The sequence below is a fragment of the Symphalangus syndactylus genome, chromosome 8 (genome assembly GCF_028878055.3).
Source record: "Symphalangus syndactylus isolate Jambi chromosome 8, NHGRI_mSymSyn1-v2.1_pri, whole genome shotgun sequence".
Taxonomy (NCBI): domain Eukaryota; kingdom Metazoa; phylum Chordata; class Mammalia; order Primates; family Hylobatidae; genus Symphalangus; species Symphalangus syndactylus.
The window spans coordinates 101,620,414-101,644,465 of record NC_072430.2 but is presented as its reverse complement, the minus strand read 5'-3'; the positions used below and the strand labels follow the sequence as shown (position 1 = coordinate 101,644,465).

Sequence of the window (24,052 nt, the reverse complement as noted above, 5' to 3'; positions counted from 1 at the left end):
ACAGGTGTGAGCCACTGTACCTGGCTGGCATTTGTAAAAGGAGTGATAAAGTATGGGTTCCTATTTCCATCAAAAGAGAATACAGGCATGACATGGTGGCTATGGCCTGCCAATTCCAACACTTTGGGAGGCTGAGGCAGGAGGAGCGCTCGAGCCCAGAAGTTTGAGACCAGCCTGGGCAACAAAGGGAGCCCTGTCTCTAAAAATAAATAAATAAATAAATAAATAAATTTTTAAAAAAGAGAATGCAGTATATGGAGAGAATAAAATGTCTGAGTCTTATTTTTAAAAAGCTTTAAATGACTTTGCCATTTTAAAAAAACTTTGTGGCCAGGTGCAGTAGCTCACGCCTGTAATCCCAACACTCTGGGAGGCCAAGGCCGGCAGATCATTTAAGGTCAGGAGTTCAAGACCAGCCTGGGAAACATGGTGAAACCCTATCTCCACTAAAAAATACAAAAATTAGCCGGATGTGGTGGTGTGCGCCAGTAGTCTCCAGCTACTTGAGAGGCTGAGGCAGGAGAATCGCTTGAACCTGGGAGGTGGAGGTTGCAATGAGCCAAGATCGTGCCACTGCACTCCAGCCTGGACAACAGAGTGAGACTCTGTCTCAAAAAAACAAAAAACAAAACAAAACAACAAAAAAAAAGGTTTTTTTTGTTTGTTTTTTTGAGACGGAATCTTGCTGTGTCGCCAGGCTGGAATACAGTGATGTGATGTCCGCTCACTGCAACCTCCGCCTCCTGGGTTCAAGTGATTCTCCTGCCTCAGCCTCCCGAGTAGCTGGGACTACAGGCGCACGCCACCACACCCAGCTAATTTTTGTGTTTTTAGTAGAGACAGGGTTTCACCATGTTGGCCAGGATGGTCTCAATCTCTTGACCTCGTGATCCGCCTGCCTCAGCCTCCCAAAGTGCTGGGATTACAGGCGTGAGCCAGCATGCCCGGCCAAAAAAAAAAAAAACTTTGTTATTTAAAAAGCTACACTGGCCAGGGACAGTGGCTCACGCCTGTAATGCCAGCACTTACGAAGGCTGAGGCAGGCAGATCACCTGAGGTTGGGAGTTCGAGGCCAGCCTCATCAACACAGAGAAACCCCGTTTCTACTAAAAATACAAAATTAGACAGGTGTGGTGGTGCATGCCTGTAATCCAAGCTACTCAGGAGGCTGAGGCAGGAGAATTGCTTGAATGTGGGAGGCAGAGGATGCGGTGAGCTGAGATCGCGTCATTGCACTCCAGCCTGGGCAACAAAAGCGAAATTCCGTCTCAAGAAAAAAATAAATAAATAAAGGTATATAACTATATGCAAACTACTTATGCTCTTGGCAAATACCTCATCTGTAAGTGGAAAGATACTGCTTACCTTGTGTGAAAGCACAACCTGGCTCCTCATGAGTAGAGGCTGGTATGAATCCTTCATCACTCTATACCCAGTGTCTGAGAAAAAGCAGGTGCTCAAAACAGATTTATTAAACAAATCAATATATATACATATATATATACTTATGTAGAGAACTAATTACTGAGGTCCCTTGTTGATCTGAGGAAACAAAGTTAATAGCACTATCACTGGAAGTTTAATGCCAGAGGGTTGTTGGTACGTAGTGAAAGGAGGACAGGAGATCAATGACTGGTTAAAAGAAAACTGAATTTTGCTTATATTTGTTAAAGTCTGTTTCTTCATAGAAATAGATATTTTAGATATCTTCATAGATATTTTTAAGACATGAAATGCTGTAACACTTTACTATGTCTATGCAAATACACATTTAAACAATATAGGAAGATTTCAATAACCAAACTAACTGTACAAAAAATAAACAAATTAACTTTATTACATTGCTACTTCAACTTCAGTCCTTACATTGATTTGTTTTTTAAAAAATATCAGTTTGAAACACATTACTGAAAGTGAGTATACACAATAAATAGAAAATAGGGATGCATAGTGCTGGAGACATTCAACCAACTTATCTTCATCTGTTGCCTACTGTTGTAGACAAAATTTGACACACAATTAGCATTATTGAAAGAGCAGCCAAACTACCTCGGAGAAAGTGGCAAACTACTGGAAAAGTAGCTTAAAGCTCTGGACCACTCACCAAAAAAAAAAAAAGAAGAAAATATACTGTTTATCTGGGAGCTAGCCTCATTATGGCACTGAATTTATCTACTAGTCATAAGAACAATTTTTAAAATATCAAAAGTCCCAGGGAACCTTCACTAACAGTCTTTGTTTTTGTTTTTGGAGACAGAGTCTCCCTCTGTTGCCCAGGCTGCAGTGCGGCAGGGCGATCTTGGCTCACTGCAACCTCCGCCTCCCGGGTTCAAGCGATTCTTATGCCTCAGTCTCCCAAGTAACTGGGATTACAGGTGTGTGCCACCATGCCCAGCTAATTTTTTTATTTTTAATAGAGATGGGGTTTCGCCACGTTGGCCAGGCTGGTCTCGAACTACTGACCTCAACTGATCTGCCCACCTCAGCTTCCCAAAGTGCTGGGATTACAGGTGTGAGCCACTGCGCCCAGCCCAAAGTTTTTACTTTAAATATATGATTACTCAAATATCCTAAGCCATATGGCAGGCCCTATAACAATAAGTTACAAATAGTCTGAATTTAATAACTTAAGTGTGATATGGTTAATATAATACATACTGTGTGAATATCTTAACTAACCTCTTTCAGGTAAGGTGATAATTAAAAGGTTTAAATTTATAGTTTCAACTTCTGCTCAGAAGAATCATGCCAGTATTCTAGCAATGGTGATGACATCCCATTATTGTAATGCAGAACATGATAATGTCCATATTATTTTGAATTATACTTGATTGAAGAAATAATTCTACGTACAAGTGAGTCTATATTCTATGTGCAAATTTTCAGTGGTGCAGGTTTATAACCAAAGCTGCGTTTAACAAATGCTTTCTGGCTTCTGAAAACATGTCATGAAAATACTTCCTAAAAGTGAACAAACTAAAGTCAGAAGCAGGTGGCACCAAGTTCTTTTTTGCCTTTATGTGTGATGGACTTCATGAAGCATTAACTCCCGAGGTATATTTGTTTCTGGACCATACAGCTTACATGCTCTTCTTTCAAAGGCAGCTACCATCTGCTTCACAACTTCATCAAAAAACAATGTGGCAAGCTGAGAATGTAGAAGTGATCGAAATTCAAAAGAAATCTGTAGGAAAATATTGAAAATTATTTTAGAAAAAATTATTTTTTGCTTTATTTTTGGTTTTCCTGGAGAGGGACTCTCGCTTTGTTGCTCAGGCTGGAGTGCAGTGGCACAATCGCAGCTCACTGCAGCCTCAATTTCCTGGGCTCAAGCAATCCTCCTACCTCTGTCTCCCAAGTAGTTGATATTACAGGCACATGCCACCACACATGGCTAATTTGTGTGTGTGTGTGTGTGTGTGTGTGTGTGTGTATGTGTGTATATATACATATATATATATATATATATATATATATTTTTTTTTTTTTTGGTAGAGAAGGGGTTTTGCCATGTTGCCCAGGCTGATCTCAAACTCCTGGGCTAATGCAATTCTGCCCACTTCAGCATCCCAAAGTGTTGGGATTATGGGCATAAGCCACTGTACCTGGCCAGAAAGATTTTTTTTAAACTAAATCTCCACTTAGGACAGTGGTGTTCACACTATGAACTGGGTATCTAAGGTAGAATTGTGTGGATGTATGTAGGTGGGATTTTTAGCACCCCTCGAAAGAGGGAATCTTCTTTTACTGCAACAAGCACAATTGCTGGCACAATAAGCTTACATAAACAAGGCCAATGAAATCTCATTTCAAGGGAAAAAGTCTGTTTCTTAGTAAGAGAAGACTGGAAAAAACCTTTGCTGAATACATTAATCACTATGCCTTCTTATTAATGTGCCCCTTTTAGATCCATCCTATCCCACAAAAGGAAATAAGGAAGGAAAGTGATCCTTCTCATAGGTATCACTGAGAAGCACCAGCAGGAAGAGGAGGCTGGAAGTGTGCATGCACATGTGTGCCCAACCCACAGGGCAGATGGTGTAAGTGGTTTAATCTTTCTTTTTGATACAGAGCCTTGCTCTGTCACCCAGGCTAGATGGAGTGCAATAGCCCAATCTTGGCTCAACTGCAACCTCCACCTTCCAGGTTCAAGCGATTCTCCTGACTCAGCTTCCAGAGTAGCTGGGACCACAGGCGCCTGCCACCACGTCCAGTTACTTTTTGTATTTTTAGTAGAGATGGGGTTTCACCATGTTGGCCAGGCTGGTCTCAAACTCCTGACCTCAGGTAATCCACCCACCTAGGCCTTGCAAAGTGTTGGGATTACAGGCATGAGCCACTGCGCCCGGCCACGTGGTTCAATCTTAACGTAGCCAATGATTTGGACAAGCTTGTCCAATCCACCTTATTTTGTAGTTGTTGTTTTGTTTTGTTTTAGGCTTTGAACAGCCTGAAGCCATGGGTTTTAGTTTCTGTCTCTAGTGGTAAGTGGAAAAGAGGGATGAGGAAGAGGCTTTACTGGCCCAACCAGAAACAGAAACTAAGAACCCATGACTGTATTCTCTCCCTTGGATACCCTTTTAGAACTTTATTTATACCCTCTCATTGTTCCATATAGAATTCAAGACAACTGGTTTGAGAACTGTGTTTTAGGGACCAAATATCCTCTAAATATTAAAATGTTTACCTTTCATTATGAAATAATTTCATTTTTGTAAAAAAAAAAAAACTACAAAATAATACAAAGAATTCCCATGTACCCATTACTCATATTTCCCTATTTTAATGTCTTCAATAACCATACTGCAATTCTCAAAATCAGGAAATTAACAGAGGGAGTTACTACTACTAGATAACAATGCTATTATCAAATTTATATAGATCTTATTCAAATTTTCCCAATTGTCCTTTTTTTTTTTTTTTTGAGACAGTGTCTCACTCTGTCACCCAGGTTGGAGTGCAGTGGTACGATCTCAGATCACTGCAACGTCTGCTTCCTGGGTTCAAGTGATTCTCCTGCTTCAGCCTCTCAAGTACCTAGGACTACAGGCACGCACCACCACACCCGGCTAATTTTTGTATTTTTAGTAGAGATAGGGTTTCACCATGTTGGCCAGGCTGGTCTCAAACTCCTGACCTCAAGTGATCTGCCCGCCTCGGCCTCCCAAAGTGCTAGGATTACAGGTGTGAGCCACTGTGCTTGGCCCCAATTGTCCTATTAATGTCTATAATGCTGTAATGAAAATTACTCAACAGCTGAGAACAGCACACGATAATTTAGTCAAAATTGCCACCATTTCTTAAAATTCAATGCCCGAGTTGCATGTACAGAGAACAACTCCCATATTACCTGTTGGCAAAGAAAAAGCCACAAATTGCTTTAAGTTTTCTATAACTACGATTATATGAAAAAGAAAGTTACTAGGCCGGGTGCGGTGGCTCATGCCTGTAATCCCAGCACTTTGGGAGGCCGAGGTAGGCAGATGTCCTGAGACCAGGATTTCGAGACCAGCATGGGAAAGATGGCAAAACCCCATCCCTACATAAAATAAAAAAATAAGCCTGTGTGGTGGTGCATTCCTGTAGTCCCAGCTACTTGGGAGGCTGAGGTGGGAGGATCACTTGAGCCAGGGAAGCAGAGGTTGCAGTGAGTCAATATCACAGCACTGCACTCCAACCTGGGTGACAGAGTAGGGCCCCATCTCAAAAATAAAAAATAAAAAAGTTACAAGACTCTAGATTTAAAAAAATGAAAAAAATCTAGTATCTTATTTCTGCATCTTTTATTTTTAAATTTTTTGAGACAGTTCTCACTCTGTTGCCCAGGATGGAGTGCAGTGATGTGATCATAGTTCACTGCAAGCTCGAACCCTTGGACTCAAGTCATCTGCTCGTTAGCCTTCTCAGCAGCTAGGACTACTGGTGGGCACCACTACACAAGGATAATTTTATTTTTATTTGTTTTGAGACAGTTTTGCTCTTGTTGCCCAGGCTGGAGTGCAATGGCACGATCTCGGCTCACTGCAACCTCTGACTCCCAGGTTCAAGCGATTCTCCTGTCTCAGCCTCCCGAGTAGCTGGGATTACAGGCACATGCCACCACACTCAGCTAATTTTTGTATTTTTACTAAAGACGGGGTTTCATGATATTGGTCAGGCTGGTCTCGAACTCCTGACCTCAGGTGATCCGCCCGCCTCAGCCTCCCAAAGTGCTAGGATTACAGGCGTGAGGCCACCCCACCCAGCCGGTAATTTTATTTTTAGTAGAGACAAAGTCTTGCTATGTTCCCCAGGCTGGTCTCAAACTCCTGGTCTCAAGTGATCCACCTGCCTCAGCCTCCCAAAGTGCTGGGGTTCCAGGCATGGGCTACTGCACCCAGCCTGTTTCTGCATCTTATATGCAATGTCTTCTTTCATTTGGTGTTGATTTAAAACTATTATTAAGTTCAAAACTGTTATTAAGCTGGCATGTGTCTTATAATCTACAGATTTGTAAAAAACAGAGAATGAAGGAATATTCAAGGTTGCAAGAAATAGAATAAAAAAGAAATGTTCATTAGTTTTTATGCAAAAAAGGTATTCAATATAACTATGGCCTCTGTGTTCTAAAAAATGATTACTTTTTACCAATTTTACCTCATAAGTGGAACAAATCAAGGGCTTTATGAGACTTACTGAAAAATCCAAGGTACAAGTTCTTGGGTAGCCAGGAAGACCTGGGCTAAAACGCCAAATAGTCTCCAAATGATTGAAAAGTCTCCCATCAGTACAAGATGCCTAGAACAAACAGAAAACATAAAACCACAGTTAAATACCTTTGCTACTGGACATAATCTAAGAATCTACTATGATTGAGGCTGATTTCTTTCATAAGTAATAATTTTTGTAGGTCAGACCACAGGAGATAAAGATATCTAATTTTTAGCTTGGTACTAGGAAGTAATGTCTTGCCAATATTAGCCTTTTTTTTTTTTCCTGCAGGGATCCCCAAGATTGCCAGTTGTTTTCTCTTCCATTGCTAACACCTGCTTTGCTACTTAGCTTTCCTTCCTCCAGCAGCAAAACAGGGAGCTTCTTGGAAGCTTATTTCCAGCTCTGCCACATGTAAGTGACCATGAACAAGTTAAATCCCCATACCCTATTTCCTTAATCTGTAAAATAATACCTACTTTATATCATGAGATTGCTGAAATGTTAATAAGGTACCTGGTACATATTTATCTCCTACTCAAAGACTGTTCTCTTATTAATCACGTATAGTCTTTCCTTCACTCTTTGCTCCTTATTCCTAGAGGCCTCTATCTAGTTTTCCTAAATGTGTAGTCCTGGCCCTTAGCCCTGATCCATTTCTTTCTGATTTTTTCAATGCACATGTATATTTTATATTCAGTATGCACACAATCACAATACTTAACCATACTATGTGCAGTGCATCTTGGTAGTTCCTATTTTGTATCATTAAAAAAATACTTATTGTGGCTGGATATGGTGGCTCATACCTGTAATCCCATCACTTTGGGAGGTTAGGGGATCACTTGAACCCAGGAGTTCGAGGCTGCAGTAAGCTATGATTATGCCACTGCACTCCAGCCTGGGCAACAGAACGAGATTCCCTGTTTCTTCGAAAAAAATTTAAAAATTAGCCAGGTGTAGTAATGCATGCCAGTAGTCCCAAGTACCCAGGAGGCTGAGGTGAGGGGACTGCTTGAGCCCAGGAGACTGAGGCAGCAGTGAGCTATAATTACGCCACTGAACTCCAGCCTGGGTGACAGAGCGAGACACTGTCTAAAAAATAAAAATAAAATAAAATAAAAAAAATTTATTGAGATCCATGAAAGAGATGCCATCTGCAATGTGAAAATGGTAACCAGAACCATAGTTACTAGTTCATCGTTAGGACTGATTATGCTCGTTATGACCCTGAGAGATGCTCAGCTTTTTATTTTTATTTTCATTTTTTCCCACCTCAGCCTCCCAAGTAGCTGGGACCACAGGCGTGTGACACCATGCCCAGCTAATTATTTTATTTTTTGTAGAGCTGTGTTCTCCCTGTGTTGCCCAGGCTGGTAATGAACTCCTGGGCTCAAGCGAACCTCCTGCCTTGGCCTCCCAAAGTGCTGGGATTACAGCAGGTGTGAACCACCTCATCCGCACAAATAATCTAGAGCATTCCTGAAGTGCACAAGTAATTTTTAAGAGCATCAAGAGTCTATAATAAAATCTTGTTATTTCAGTTGCCCAACTTTAGGATAATACATTCTGCCCTTCTTTACAATCATTTAAGAAGCTTACAGGAAATTTAACACTAAAGGATAAACAGGTTTTGGGAGTACTCACTGTAACATAGCACCTTCCTCTGACTTTTTTTTTTTTTTTTTTTTTGAGACGGAGTCTCACTCTGTCACCCAGGCTGGAGTGCAGTGGCGCGATCTCGGCTCACTGCAAGCTCCGCCTCCCGGGTCCACGCCATTCTCCTACCTCAGCCTCCCAAATAGCTGGGACTACAGGTGCCCACCACCACGCCCGGCTAATTCTTTTTTGTATTTTTACTAGAGACGGGGTTTCACCATGTTAGCCAGGATAGTCTCGATCTCCTGACCTCGTGATCCCTCCACCTTGGCTTCCCAAAGTGTTGGGATTACAGGTGTAAGCCACCACACCCGGCCTCCTCTGACTACTTTTATACAAAATCTGGCAGTATTTCACTCACTCCAATTATCTAGCCCAAGGATGCATGGATTTTTACTGTTATGTTTTGACACGAACAGTTTGCCAAAGACCTCATTTCTAAGAGCAGAGATACTGAACAGGAGAAGCTGTCATAATGATGACCTACTACTGACTGTTCTGAGTGAACTGATTTAGACCATTATATAAAGTAATCCATACAAAATGTTTGTATCATGAAGCAGGCAGTAAAAGTCATTGAACTGTTGCCTCTCTGAAAATGTTCAAGGGCTTCTGGCCATTAAAGATTAGTGTAGACTAGAATTACTGACATATGAAGTGACAGGCATGTTTTGGTCAGCTAATAATTCACAGAACTGTCACATGGCTTCTGCTCTTCCCTTATAATAATTTTTACTGTATTGGGTAAAAAAAAAATAATAATTTTTACTGTGTTGTCTATTGGGTATTAAAATCCAGAACCTGGCCGAGCATGGTGGCTCATGCCTGTAATATCAGCACTTTGGGAGGCCAAGGCGGGCATATCACCTGAGGTCGGGAGTTCGAGACCAGCCTGACCAACAGGGAGAAACCCCATCTCTACTAAAAATACAAAATTAGCTGGGCGTGGTGGCACATGCCTGTAATCCCAGCTACTCGGGAGGCTGAGGCAGGAGAATCGCTTGAACCCAGGAGGCAGAGGTTGTGCTGAGCTGAGATTGCGCCATTGCACTCCAGCCTGGACAACAAGAGCGAAACTCCATCTTAATCAATCAAATCCAGAACCCGGGCAACAAGAGTGAAACTCCATCTTAATCAATCAATCAAATCCAGAACCTGGGCAACAAGAGCGAAACTCCATCTAAATAAATAAATAAATAAAATCCAGAACTCAGGCCAGGCGTGGTGGCTCATTCCTGTAATCCCAGTATTTTGGGATGCCGGGGCGGGCAGATCACCTGAGGTCAGGAGTTCAAGACCAGCCTGACCAACATGGAGAAACCCTGTTTCTACTAAAAATACAAAAATTAGCTCGGTGTAGTGGCACGTGCCTATAATCCCAGCTACTCAGGAGGCTGAGGCAGGAGAATCACTTGAACCCAGGAGGCGGAAGATGCAGTGAGCCAGGATCATGCCATTGCACTCCAGCCTGGGCAACAAGAGTGAAACTCAGTCTCCAAAAAAAAAAAAAAAAAAAAAAATCTGGAAACTGAACCCAGGAACAACTGAAAGTTGAGCATATATTCTCAAATACGTCTTTAAAAAACAAACTAGCATTATTATGTGAGGCAACTTATAATGAAAAAATAGGCGGAAGGAGAGTGGGAAAAAAAAAAGAAAAAATAGTTTTGGAGTCAGACACATGCAAGTGTGAATTTGCCCAAGGTTCTTAATCTCCTTAAGCTTCATAAAATTGAGATAGCTATGATCATCTAATGCCGGTTATTATGAAGATTACTTTTTTTCTAATACAGTTTATCCCTCCCTTAGCAGTGCTTAAAGTTACTCTAAGATTATTACGAATGTCTCTGAATCTGCAATAATCCAAAAATACAGGTAGTGAAAGCTTCATAAGTAAGGAGCCCTCATGACTCCCATCATCATAGTATTGCTGTTGAGGATACAGAGATGAAAAAGACAGGGGCTCCTTCCCTCAAGTACCACAGTCTTGTCAAGGAGAAATCCTGTTGAAGAAATATATTACAGAGTGATAAGAGAAAGCATGAAGAAAGCACAGGAGAATCACCAAGGTAGTGCTACTGATCAATATGAAAGGAAAGAGAGAAAATGACCCCAGATGGTCAGAATTTGAAGGAATATCAAGAAGGTAAGTGCATTACAGATAGAAGAATAAGCAATATGCAAAGGCACACGGCTGTGGAATAGTGCTGTACTGTGCATTCATGGAACTTTTAAGACATATGGTATTAGCTGAACATTAAGTATAGTATTACGTGGGAGGAGGGAGCAGGGAAGTAAATGGGTCAAAATGCAATGATAAAGAGATTTACTTTATCCTGTGTGGTTTTGTTTTTGTTTTGTGTTTGTTTGTTTGTTTTGAGATGGAATTTCACTCATTGTCCAGGCTGGAGTGCAATGGCGCGATCTCGGCTCACTGCAACCTCTGCCTCCTGGGTTCAAGTGATTCTTCTGCCTCAGCCTCCCGAGTAGCTGGGATTATAGGTACTCACCACCATGCCTGGCTAAGTTTTCTATTTTTAGTAGAGATGGGGTTTCACCGTGTTGGTCAGGCTGGTCTCAAACTCCTGACCTAAGGTGATCCAGCCATCTCGGCCTCAGCCTCCCGAAGTGCTGGGATTACAGGTGTTAGCCACCATATCCAGCCTGTTTGTTTGTTTCTTAGAGATGGAGTCTTACTTGCTATGTTGCCCAGGCTGGAATGCAGTAGCTATTCACAGGCATGATCACTGTACATTACAACCTCAAACTCCCAGGCTCAAGCAATCCTTCTGCTTCAGCCTCCTGAGTAGCTGGGATTACAGGTGCATGCTACCAAACCTATCTTATCCTGTAGGTTTTAAGAAGGCAGGAAAGAGAGGCTGGGCCTGGTGGCTCATGGCTGTAATCCCAGCACTTTGGGAGGCCAAGGTAGACAGATCACCTGAGGTCAGGAGTTCAAGACCAGTGTGGCCAATATGGAGAAACCCCGTCTCTACTAAAAATACAAAAAAATTAGCCAAGCGTGGTGGCACACGCCTATAATCCCAGCTACTTGGGAGGCTGGGGCAGGAGAATCACTTGAATCCGGGAGGCAGAGGTTGCAGTGAGCTGTGCTCGTGCTACTGTACTGCAACCTGGACAACAGAGCAAGACTCCGTCTCAAAGGAAAAAAAAAAGGCGGCAGGGAAGAGAAGAAAGGTAGAGAGTGAGGAAGAAATGAGATTTATTTAGAGTTCTTTTAGTTAGAAGCAGCATAATATATATACTAAGATTTAAGTTGTGGATGGGCGCGGTGATTCACGCCTGTAATCCCAGCACTTTGGGAGGCTGAGGCGGGCAGACCATGAGGTCAGGAGATCGAGACCATCCTGGTTAACACGGTGAAACCGTGTCTCTACTAAAAATACAAAAAATTAGCCAGGCTTGGCAGTGGGAGCCTGTAGTCCCAGCTACTCGGGAGGCTGAGGCAGGAGAATGGTGTGAACCCAGGAGGCGGAGCTTGCAGTGAGCCGAGATGGCACCACTGGAAGTGCCACTGCACTCCAGCATGGGCAACAGAGTGAGACTCCATCTCAAAAAAAAAAAAAAAAAAAGATTTAAGTTCTAAGGGACTGAATGGTAAACTGAGCTCAGGAAATAGAAAAAAAAAATTAAGATTATAGAAATATTCACTGGTGTCAGACAGCTGGAGTCTTGGCTCTGTGACCTTGGGCAAGTTTTCTATCTCTTCTAAGCCTCACTTTGCTCAACTCTAAAATAAATAATAACTCTTGAACCTCAAAGGGCTTTTGTGAAAATTTTAGTAATTCAAGTAAAGCAGTAAAATGGGCTCAATAAATGTTAGCTATTATGAGAGACAGTAGTTTAAAAACTCTAAAACAATGAGGTAAGCAGGTGAAAACATTTGTAATAATAGCAAAATCCTAGTCCACAGCATTTTAAGTGGAATTAAAGTTTTAAGAGTAAGAATAGGGCAGATAGGGTCTTAGCTTCACTGAACAGTGACAATGTTCTCTTTCTTTCTAGCTGCACCAGAAAGAGCACATCTGAGCGCTGCACCCCCTTCAATGCCTAACAAAGAGCTGACTAAGGTATTTGGCTCTGGTCACTTACCAAGAAATGATATCATATTAAATCCTGTGGGCAAAAAATAGCTCAGTTTTAAAAATCTTTGGCCACTCCAAAATGGGAATGCAAAAGAAATATGCATTATCCCATGGAATTCTGCCTTTTTGTTTTTAAGGTTGGTACCCTTTTCTACATGTGTGTCCTCCTCTGACAAGCATAAGATGATGAATATAATGTAAGAGTAGTTGGCATTTCAGTACCTGGTACTTGGCAGGATAATCTCAACAATGTTTATATATACTTTTTTTTTTTTTTTTTTTTTTTTTGAGACAGAGTTTCATTCTTGTTGCCCAGGCTGGAGTGCACTGGCACGATCTCAGCTCACTGCAACCTCTGCCTCCTGGGTTCAAGTGATTCTCCTGCCTCAGCCTCTTGAGTAGCTGAAATTACAGGTGCTTACCACCACGTCGGCTAATTTTTTTGTATTTTTAGTAGAGATGGGGTTTCACCATGTTGGCCAGGCTAGTCTCAAACTCCTGACCTCAGGTGACCCACCCACCTCAGCCTCCCAAAGTGCTGGGATTACGGGCGTGAGCCACTGCGCCCCCCAATATTTTTATATTTTTTCTTCTCATTTTTATTTAATTTTTTTTGAGACACGGACTCACTCTGTTGCCCAGGCTGAAGTGCAGTGGCACTATCTCAGCACCGCTGCAACCTCTGCCTCCAGGTTCAAGTGATTCTCCTGCCTCAGCCTCCTGAGTAGCTGGGATTACAGGCATGCACCACTACGCCCAGCTAATTTTTGTATTTTTAGTAGAGATGAGGTTTCACCATGTTGGTCAGGCTGGTCTTGAACTCCTGACCTCGTAATCCACCCGCCTTGGCCTCCCAAAGTGCTGGGATTAAAGGCGTGGGCCACAGCGCCATGCCTATATCTTTTCTACCTTTCTTTATCCTCTCACCACTTTAATTTTTTTCCTTCCTTCTTCCCCACCATTCCTTCTTTAATTTAAAAAACTATATATTTAGTAAACAAATTTACTCTTCCCCCAATAATAAAGTATTTAATTCGTATTTTAAAACAGTTGAAAAATTAAATTAAAACATTTCACACTTGGGTGGCGCAAGTGATCTATCCTGTGGGTCAGTCAGTAGTCCTCAATACAACGGAAAAAAAAAGGGAAAAGTTTCCCATTCCCATATTATATTCAAACTTCTATTTGGAAAGAATAATGCTAACACTGTATAAAGTAACACAGGAGATATAATAAATTTTTTACCCTCCTCCTGTTAGGTTAAATAAGTTTTTTTAGGCTATTACATTTTAACTCATTTGACAAAGTTAATATATGGAAGAATATTTAAAAACAACAAAAAACAAAACCGTTACCTTTACTAAATGAGGTTTCACCAAGGTTACTACTGATGTATAGCGCTCCAACACAGGTGGAAATCCAATTTCTAATCTTGTTTTACAATACCCAGATCTCTTTGATATAACATCTGATTTTTTGCACCAAGGAACAAAATGCTTGTAATCCTCCACTCCCGATACTACATCATACATTTCCTGCATTGAATATCTTTAAAAAATAAAAATAAAAAAGAGGTGTTAACTCCATCTAGTTATATAATATATGCATACTTTAAAGTGAACATGTATAAAACTTACTGTGTATGATAAATAAATCATTCAGCACATATGTTAAACCACATTCTGGAATCAATGATCTCAAAGCAACATAGAAAATAAAAGGTCTCCAAATAAATACATAGATGGTATGGCAGAGATCACAATTTGGCATCTCACAGGTTGAATCTGATATAAAGAGGTAATTTTTTTTTTTTTTTTTTTTTGAGACGGAGTCTCATTCTGTTACCCAGGCTAGAGTGCAGTGGTACGATCTCGGCTCACTGCAACCTCCGCCTCCCGGGTTCAAGCAATTCTCCTGCCTCAGCCTCCGGAGTAGTTGGGACTACAGGCACGTGCCACCACGGTCAGCTAATTTTTTGTACTTTTAATAGAGACGGGGTTTCACTGTGTTAGCCAGGACGGTCTTGATCTCCTGACCTGGTGATCCGCCCGCCTCGGCCTCCCAAAGTGCTGGGATTACAGGCATGAGCCACCGCGCCCGGCCTAAAGAGGTAGTTTTTAAACTTTTAGTAGCCAGCGTTTAAAAATTGAGAGTATGGCCAGGTGTGGTGGCCTGTAATCTCAGCACTTAGGGAAGCTGAGGTGGGTAGATCACCTGAGGTCAGGAGTTTGAGACCAGCCTGGCCGACATGGTAAAACCCCGTCTCTACTAAAAATACAAAAATTAGCCAGGTGTGGTGGCACATGCTTGTAATTCCAGCTACTTGGGAGGCTGAGACATGAGATTTGCTTGAACCCAGGAGACAGAGGTTGCAGTGAGCGAAGATCATGCCACAGCCTGGGCTACAGAGGGAGATCCTGTACACCACCATCTCTCTCTCTCTCTCTCTCTCTCTCTCTGTTGTGTCACCTTCAGACCAATGTGATTAACATTCTGAAGACTAAGTAATTACAGAGGTCAAAAGTTGGATGTAGCCTGGGTTTCTGAGTCACTACTTGGACTACAGTAGATGGCACACCCATCTGAACTCTACATGAGAAAAAAAAATAAACTCTTAGGTGTTATCTATATGGCTGTTAGCATCACCTTAACTAATACAGAGACTAGCTAGTAATAAAGGTGAACTTAGTGAACAATGCTGTTAAGTCTTTTACTACAGAAAAATAGGGAGAACAAAAGCAAATGAGTAAAATTAACGAAATGCACTTTCACAAAGCTTCACGGCCAGTTGGGAATTAAGAGCCATTTGTAGAAATTCCCCTATGGAGGGATGGTGTATTTCCAGTTTAGCAGAACTGTAGTGTCTTTACAGTACAACTGCTCTATTTACCCAATCTATTATTGGGGGAAGAGTAAATTTGTTTACTAAATATATAGTTTTTTGAATTAAAGAAGGAATGGTGGGGAAGAAGGAAGGAAAAAAATTAAAGTGGTGAGAGGATAGAGAAAGGTAAAGGTGAGAGGATAGAGAAAGGTGTGGCTCACACCTTTAATCCTAGCACTTTGGGAGGCCAAGGCAGGTGGATTACGAGGTCAGGAGTTCAAGACCAGCCTGACCAACATGGTGAAACCCCTTTACATCTGCTCTATTTACCCCTAGATCAGGGGCCACACGTGGCCCATCACCTGTTTTTGTAAACAAAGTTTTACTGGAATGTGGCCACACCCATTTATTTACATACTATCTATGTCTGCCTTTGGACTATAATGAAGGAGCTGAGCAGTCCCTATGGCCCACAAAACGTAATATAGTTACTATCTGTCCCTTTACAGAAAATTTTTACCAAAGGCTCTAGATGAGGAGCCTTAGTATGTATGTACTTATCTATGTATATCTATACATGAGGAAGCTATGTAAACATATAGCCCAATGTATCAGTAATGTTGCTAATATAGAAAAGAACAATGTACAAAAAATGTAGGTCATAAATAATTTTCTTTACATGTCAAAGATATAAGTCTATACTAAAGAGTTACCATATAATTATATTCATTCAACAAATATTTATAAAATAGCAATAGCTATGAAAAAGGCCAACCTAGGTCAGGAGCAGTGGCTCATGCCTGTAATCCCAGCACTTTGGGAGGCCAAGGCAGGTGGATCATGAGGTCAGGAGGTTGAGACCAGCCTGGCCAACATAGTGAAACCCTGTTTCTACTAAAAATACAAAAATTAGCCAGGCATGGTGGCATGCGCCTGCCAGTCAGGAGGCTGAGGCAGGAGAATCGCTTGAATCTGGGAGACGAAGGTTGCAGTGAGCCAAGATTGCACCACTGCACTCAAGTGTGAGACTCCATCTCAAAAGAAAGGAAAAAAAAAAAAGAAAAACGCCAACCTAGAAAAAAGAGAGCTTAGTCTGTAAGAAGATAATCCAGAGAGAAAGAGGCACGACACGATACCCCACGGAAAATTGTGAACATGCTCTTTTAGTAGAATTCTTATTATATACAAACCCTAAAATTCTTCTCTCTGAATATTCTTTCCTTTTGTTTATTAATGGTGCAGTGATTTTGAAGAAAGTTCGTGCACATATCTCCTTAGGCAAAATTGAGGTATGTAGTGGAAGAGTTCTGCTCATCAGTATACCACAGGAAGCTAAATATCTGAAAAGACAAAAATCACCTCATTTAGAGTGACGGTAAAAATTAAGAGGAAGCACAAATTATAGAGACTATAAAGTAATTATCACACTTTGGAAGGCTCTGCACAACTTCAGAATGTTCCTGAAAGAATACACACACACAGGCACAGAAAAAGCACAGCTTCTTAAACACTGTAAAAAAACAAAAAACAAAAAAACAAAAATAACAGCTTAGTTAGGTTAGAAGCTTCTGGCATAAAAGGTATCTCTCCCAGAAAGCTGGCTTTCACTCTGTAGTCACGTGTTACAACGTACTCTTACCATAAGCTTTGCTGGATACACAAATCTATTTTCTGATTTGTGTTGTCTACCCACGTTGTTTTCCCAGCTGGATCCACAGGTGTTTCTTAATTCTTGATCCACTCCAATGAGACTTAAAATTAGGTCTCAAATCTCTTGGCAGAGATCTGGTAGGACCACCTACCAGATGGTCAGTACTGATGCCAAGCATGGTGGCTCAAACCTGTAATCCCAGTGCTTTGGGAGGCTGATGCTTGAGAATCCCTTGAGGCCAGGAGTTTGTGACCAGCCTGGGCAACATAGCGACCCTGTCTCTACACAAAAATTTAAAAATTAGCCAGCCATGGTGGCATGTGCCTGTAGTTCCCGTTACTCAGGAACCTGAGGCAGCAGGATTGCTTGAATACAGCACTTCGAGGTTGCAATGAGCTATGAACACACCACGGCACTGCAGCCTGGGTGACAGGGCGAGACTCTGTCTCAACAAAAGCAAAAACAAAACAAATAAAAACCAACTGTTGCTGCGTTCTTCTTTACCTCGCAGTCTCCATTTCAATGCATATAGGTAAAAATATGTCAACTGGAAAGTTATTGTTCGAGGTACTTCTATGTACAAATGTCTGCTATATGCTTGTTCACCTAAATATTTTCAACTTTCCTTAATAAGATTATTACAAAACTGGCTGGGTGAGGTGGCTCATGCCTGTAATCCCAGCACTTTGGGAGGCTGAGGCGGATGGATCATGAGGTCAAGAATTCAAGCCGGGCGCGGTGGCTCACGCTTGTAATCCCAGCACGTTGGGAGGCCGAGGCGGGCGGATCACGAGGTCAGGAGATCGAGACCACGGTGAAACCCCGTCTCTACTAAAAATACAAAAAAATTAGCCGGGCGTGGTGGCGGGCGCCTGTAGTCCCAGCTACTTGGAGAGGCTGAGGCAGGAGAATGGCGTGAACCCGGGAGGCGGAGCTTGCAGTGAGCCGAGATTGCGCCACTGCACTCCAGCCTGGGCGACAGAGCGAGACTCCGTCTCAAAAAAAAAAAAAAAAAAAAAAAGAATTCAAGATCAGCCTGGCTAACATGGTGAAACCCCGTCTCTACTAAAAATACAAAAAATTAGCTGAGTATGGTGGCAGGCACCTGTAGTCCCAGCTACTCGGGAGGCTGAGGCAGGAGAATCGCTTGAACCCGGGAGACGGAGGTTGCAGTAAGCCGAAATTGTGCAACCACACTCCAGCCTGGGCGACAGCGCAAGACTCCGTCTCAAAAAAAAAAAAAAAAAAGAGAAAAGAAAAAAGATTATTACATAACTATTTGTCTATTTGACACTACTAGTCATTGCTGGCCAGGATAATTCAATTTAAATTATCCACATATTTACTGAGCTCCTATTCTAAGTTAAGACTGTGCTAAGTACTAAGGATATAATGGTGAATAGAACAAACAGCCTTATGAATAGAACAAACATAAGCCTTATGATTGATTCAAAAAAGTGCTGAAGAAGAGATGCAGGGAAGAGGGAGGTGTAATTAGGACCTCCTTTAGACAGGGTGACCTAGGAATCCCTTAAAAGATTTTAGCTGAGACATACTGGACAAGTAGTTAGCCGTGCAAAGAGAGAAAAGAAGTATGTACTTACATAATAACAGCCTTATGAATAGAACAAACATTAAGCCTTATGATTGATTCAAAAAAGTGCTGAAGAAGAGATGCAGGGAAGAGGGAGGTGTAATTAGGATCTCCTTTAGACAGGGTGACCTAGGAATCCCTTAAAAGATTTTAGCTGAGACATAGTGGACAAGGAGTTAGCGGTGCAAAGAGAGAAAAGAAGTATGTACTTACATAATAACTGTGTGTGTGCATGTATATGTATATACAAATACACATAGGCATTAGTAGCATTTAATACCTCATTCCATTTATTTATATATGTGAATACATATACATATGTACATACATGTATATGTAAATGGAGTGGATCATGCCACTGCACTCCAGCCTGGGCGACAGTGACTCTCCGTCTCAAAAGAAGAAAAAAAAAAAAAGAAAAAGAAAATATGACCCCAAAGTATAAAACACAACCCCAATTAGAAAGAGACAAATTTGGGCTCTATAATATAATAAAGAACTTTAGAGCTGTTTATAAAAATTGAACATGCTTATTACAGAGAAAATGAAATAGAGGTCAGTGAATTTGCTTAAGGTAAATACTACATGACTATCTGTTAAAATGTAATGGAGGCCAGGTGCAGTGGCTCACGCCTGTAATCTCAGCACTTTGGGAGGCTGAGGCAGGCAGATCAACTGAGGTCAGGAGTTCGAGACCAGCCTGGCCAACATGGTGAAACCCTGCCTTTACTAAAAATACAAAAATTAGCCGGGTGTGGTGGCACGTGCCTGTAATCCCAGCTACTCGGGAGGTTGAGGCAGGGGAAATGCTTGAACCTGGGACGCAGAGGTTGCAGTGAGCCGAGACGGCGCCACTGCACTACAGCCTGGGCAACAGAGCAAGACTCCCCGTCTCAAAAAAAAAAAAAATGTAATTGAAAAGAAACATAAACGGTATATGGGTAAACTTATTAGAAACTTTTAAGATTTTTAAGATTCTTATGTATTCAGCTATAAATAACACTTTATGAGTGAAAATATAAAAAAGCAAGGTGGCTTTGTGAATTCTAAATTTTCTGGGACATCACAAGTAGTAGTTGATTTTAAAATAGTGGTAAGAGCATAATTCTATGTTTCGATACATACAATGTACAGTGATCACATCAGGGTAATTAACACATCCATCATCTCAAACATTCATCATTTATTTGGAACATTCAGTATACTCCTTCTACCTATTTGAAACTATATATTATTGCTAACTATAGTCATCCTACAGTGGTATAGAAGACGGGTCCCCAATGCCCAGGCCATGGACTGGTACCTGTCCGTGGCCTGTTAGGAACCAGGCTGCACAGCAGGAGGTGAGTATTACCGCCTGAGTTCCGCCTCCTGTCAGATCAGCAGTGGCATCAGATTCTCACAGGAGCCGGAACTCTATTGTGAACTGCACATGCGAGGAATCTAGGTTGTTTGCTCCTTATGAGAATCTAACTAATGCCTGATGATCTGAGGTGAAACAGTTTCATCCCGAAACTATCCCCCCCACCGCCACCCCCATTTCTGGAGAAACTGTCTTCCACAAAACTGGTCTCTGGTGCCAAAAAGGTTGGGAATCGCAGGTATAGACCATTAGAAACGTATTCCTCCTATCTAGCATTAATTTTGTATCCTTCAACAAATCTCCCTATCCCTTCCTTTCTCCCAGCTTTCCCAACCTTTAGTATTCTCTGTTCTAAGATCAACTTTTTTTTAAATTTATTTTTTATTTATTTTTTTGAGATGGAGTCTCGCTCTGTCGCCCAGGCTCAAGTGCAGTGGTGTGATCTAGGCTCACTGCAAGCTCTGCCTCCCGGGTTCACGCCAGTCTCCTGCCTCAGCCTCCCGAGTAGCTGGGACTACAGGCGCCTGCCACCACGCCCTGCTAATTTTTTTGTATTTTTAGTAGAGATGGGGTTTCACTGTGTAGCCAGGATGGTCTCGATCTCCTGACCTTGTGATCCGCCTGCCTCAGCCTCCCAAAGTGCTGGGATTACAGGTGTGAGCCACTGCGCCCAGCAAGATTAACTTTTTTTTTTTTTTTGAGATGGAGTCTCGCTCTGTCGCCAGGCTAGAGCGCAGCGGTGCTATCTCAGCTCACCGCAACCTCTGCCTTCTGGTTTAAGTGATTCTCCTGCCTCAGCCTCCCAAGTAGCTGGCACTACAGGCGCCCGCCACCACACCCAGCTAATTTTTGTATTTTTAGTAGAGATAGGGTTTCACCATGTTGGCCAGGATGGTCTCGATCTCTTGATCTTGTGATCTGCCCACCTTGGCCTCCCAAAGTGCTGGGATTACAAGGCGTAAGCCACTGTGCCTAGCCAAGATCAACTACTTTTAGCTTCCACATATGAGAGAGAACTCGTCATGTGTAACTTTCTGTTCCTGGCTTATTTCACTTAACATAATGTCCTCCAAGTCCATCCATGTTGCTGCAAATGACAGGATTTCATTCTTTTTTTATGGCTGAATAGTATTCCCATTGTGTATTAACACATACACCACATTTTCTTCATCCATTCTTCTATTTTATTGTTGTTGTTGTGTTTGAGTCAGGGTCTCACTCCATCACCCAGGCTGGAGGGCAGTGGCATAGTCATGACACACCGCAGCCTCCACTGCCTGGGCTCAGGTGATTCTCCCACCCCAGGTCGCAATTAGCTGGCACCACAGGCATGTGCCACCAAGCCCTGCCAATTTTTTACTTATTTGTAGAAACGAGATCTTGCTATGTTGCCCAGGCTGGTCTCAAACTCCTGATTTCAAGTGATCCTCCTGCCTCAGCCTCCCAAAGTGTTGGGATTACAGGCGTGAGTCACTGTGTTCGGCCTTGTTTATTTTTTGAGACAGGGTCTGGTTCTGTTGCCCAGGAATGAGTGCAGTGGCCCAAACAAGGCTCACTGCAGCCTCAACCTCCTGGGTTCAAGTGATCCTCCCATCTCAGCCTCCTGAGCAGCTGGAACCACAAGCTTGCACTACCACACAGCCAGCTAATTTTTCTATATATGTGTATGTGTATACACACACACACTTTTTTTTTCTTTTTTTTTGGTAGAGACAAGGTTTTGCCATGTTGTCCATGCTGGTTTCATGAGCTCAGGCAATCCTCTCACCTCAGCCTCCCAAAGTGTTGGAATTACAGGCATAAGCCACTGCACCCAGTCCCATTCAGCTGCTGTTGGACACCTACGTTGATTCTGTATCTTAACTACTGTGAACAGTGCTGAAACCTTTACTTGAAAAAAGATGAGACCTTTGCTTCTAAAGAGGTGAATTGGGTATCTGGTTGACTTTTTACTATATATAAAGGTTCATGTATTTACTGGGAGGCAATACATGAACCTTTGTACCAGGTTCATGTATTGCCTCCCAGCCTACCCAAAAAAAATACCCTTACACAATCTGATTACAATCCTAAGGAAAACACCTGTGTTTAAAGCAAACTAACAGGACATTTTCTGATCAATTTGCATGCTATAGTTACAGTGCCCTGGACAGCACATCTATTTTCATGCACTGCCAGGAATACTATGTCTTAAACTACGATATGAAGAGACACACATTCATATATACAGTTAAACCATGAAATGAATACTGGACCACTGGACCACATGGAGAACTGCTTTTTTGTCACTCGCCTTCCAGTACTACTCTCTCATATACTTAAGTATAATAAAGGTCAGAATCTGATGCTTAACATCGGAAATGAACTCAAACTGCCGCCCTCATTATCGTAAACAGTATTTATCTTGGAACTGAAGCCTCAATTTGATCACTAAAGCAACTGTATTTTTCTCAAAAGTAAATGTTATTTGCAAGACAACATTTTATAAGAGTAATACAAACAGATCTCAAGTATGATGGCGTTATTCTGCTTGAAACTACTTTTTGAGGTTATTTCCTAAAGCAGGAGTAATTTTATGATTTTGTCTCATCCAACATTTGTCTAAAGGGATTTGGATTTGGTAAGGTTGTTGGTGTTTTTAAAAATTCTTCATTTAATCCTTTTTTTAAAAAAAATTCCCTTGTTTCCAGTAGGGTTGGATCTTCATTTAATCTAAATGTCTTGGGGCTCAACCAGATTTGTGTTTTCTCTCCCCACCTCATATTTTGTACACCTGAATTCATTTTAAACACACTAACTTTAATTTTCAAGAATATTACAATGTTATTAGTAAAAGGAAACTAAGTCGTACAAGTATGGTATCCATGTCCCGACCTCCATCTCCACCCCCACCTACCAAAAAATAAACCAACCAGGAAAATCGAAAGCAGACTATGCTTCAAGGTTACAGGATCTGTAAGTTGGAGCAAAGTGAAAAAATCCAGGTCCCTTATGTTGGCTACATTTAGTTTTGTAAACACCAAACGGCGAGGGCAAAGCACTCTTTCAGAAATTGGGAAAAACCATCTGACCATCTGGCAGGTAGAAGGAACCGGAGAAAGGGGCTCACCGCCAAACACAAATTCCCATACAGCCAGCAGCCGGCAACCCTTCCGCGCAAAGTTAAAACTTTCCAACAGCACTAGCAACAAGCCATAGGGGAGGAGACCGGAAGAGCCCCAAGGCACCAATGGCCAAATTGCTTCCAAAGTCGCTTCGCCGATGATTCACCGCCTCTCACGAGGGAAACGAGCCACGAACACAGCCTTGGGCCCAAGGTGATGCGCGCCGCTCTTGAGTCCCTCATATGCCAAACGCAAAAAAGCCTTCTCCTCTAAAGACACGGAAATGCACCGAGTCCGGCTCTGCCTCACCCCCAAATCCTTCCGGTCCCCCAACTCGGCAGCCAAAATCGAAAACTACTCTCGTCCCAGCGCCCCCGCTGTTGATTACCTGCCATTCCGCACGGGCGCCTGCGCCCCGGCCGCTGTCGCCGACTTCGGACGGCATCCCGAGACTACCCTTCTCAAGGCCGTGTGACCAGTCCGAGCTGCCATGGTAGACTCTCCGAAGCCGGTCGTCACCTCCCGGACCAGCCCTTCAGCACCGCCCTCCTCTGGTCGGGCCCGCAGCCCGGCTCCGGTCTCTTCCAGCCAATGGACTGGCCCCCTGCGCAGCCTGACACGCCCCTTCTTCCCTTCCGGGTTGCAAGTCGCTGACACACGCGGACTGTAAACGTTCCCGTCAGCCTGTCGGCCAATCGGAGGAGCGCGGGCCCGCCAGGACACACCCTTCTCTCCTGACCGACCAATCGCTTTTCCCGTGCGCTCGCGCAATTTGCGTAATACTCAGTGACTGCTCAGTCCACGCCCCGCGCAGGAACTGTTCCTGGATTAACCAACCGCCTGGTTCTCCTGGGGTCCGCTTCCGGGAGGCCAGTCACGTGAGCCCCGCCCGGGGGCTGCGGGAAGCCCCAGGGTTTGAGTGTTAATTATGTAACTGTCCAAACCCGTGAGTGCGGAGTCAGACAGGCCACCACTCCTGGCTGCAAAGCCTGGCTGTCAGCGTCCTGCTTGTTAATGATTGTCTAATAGAATGCCTGCCTTGCCTACCTTACGGGGTAATT

The 24,052-nt window shown here is 42.6% G+C and overlaps 1 protein-coding gene across 3 annotated transcripts; it reads right to left on the bottom strand.

Annotated features, from left to right (window-relative positions):
* Positions 1-1,631: 1,631 nt before the first annotated feature.
* Positions 1,632-23,805, bottom strand: COQ10B (coenzyme Q10B). 3 transcript variants are annotated; one of them, XM_055290121.2, is made up of 5 exons: positions 23,380-23,805; positions 16,470-16,619; positions 13,811-14,003; positions 6,676-6,777; positions 1,632-3,184 (listed from the first exon to the last, which is right to left on the bottom strand). In XM_055290121.2, the coding sequence occupies exons 1-5, from the start codon at positions 23,481-23,483 to the stop codon at positions 3,017-3,019; spliced, it is 717 nt and encodes a 238-aa protein (XP_055146096.1). In that variant the 5' UTR covers positions 23,484-23,805; the 3' UTR covers positions 1,632-3,016. The 3 variants fall into 3 exon arrangements, with proteins under 3 accessions (XP_055146096.1, XP_055146098.1, XP_055146099.1); XM_055290123.2 differs by lacking the exon at positions 23,380-23,805 and adding an exon at positions 22,997-23,334; XM_055290124.2 differs by lacking the exon at positions 16,470-16,619 and having other exon boundaries at positions 23,380-23,671.
* Positions 23,806-24,052: the final 247 nt, after the last annotated feature.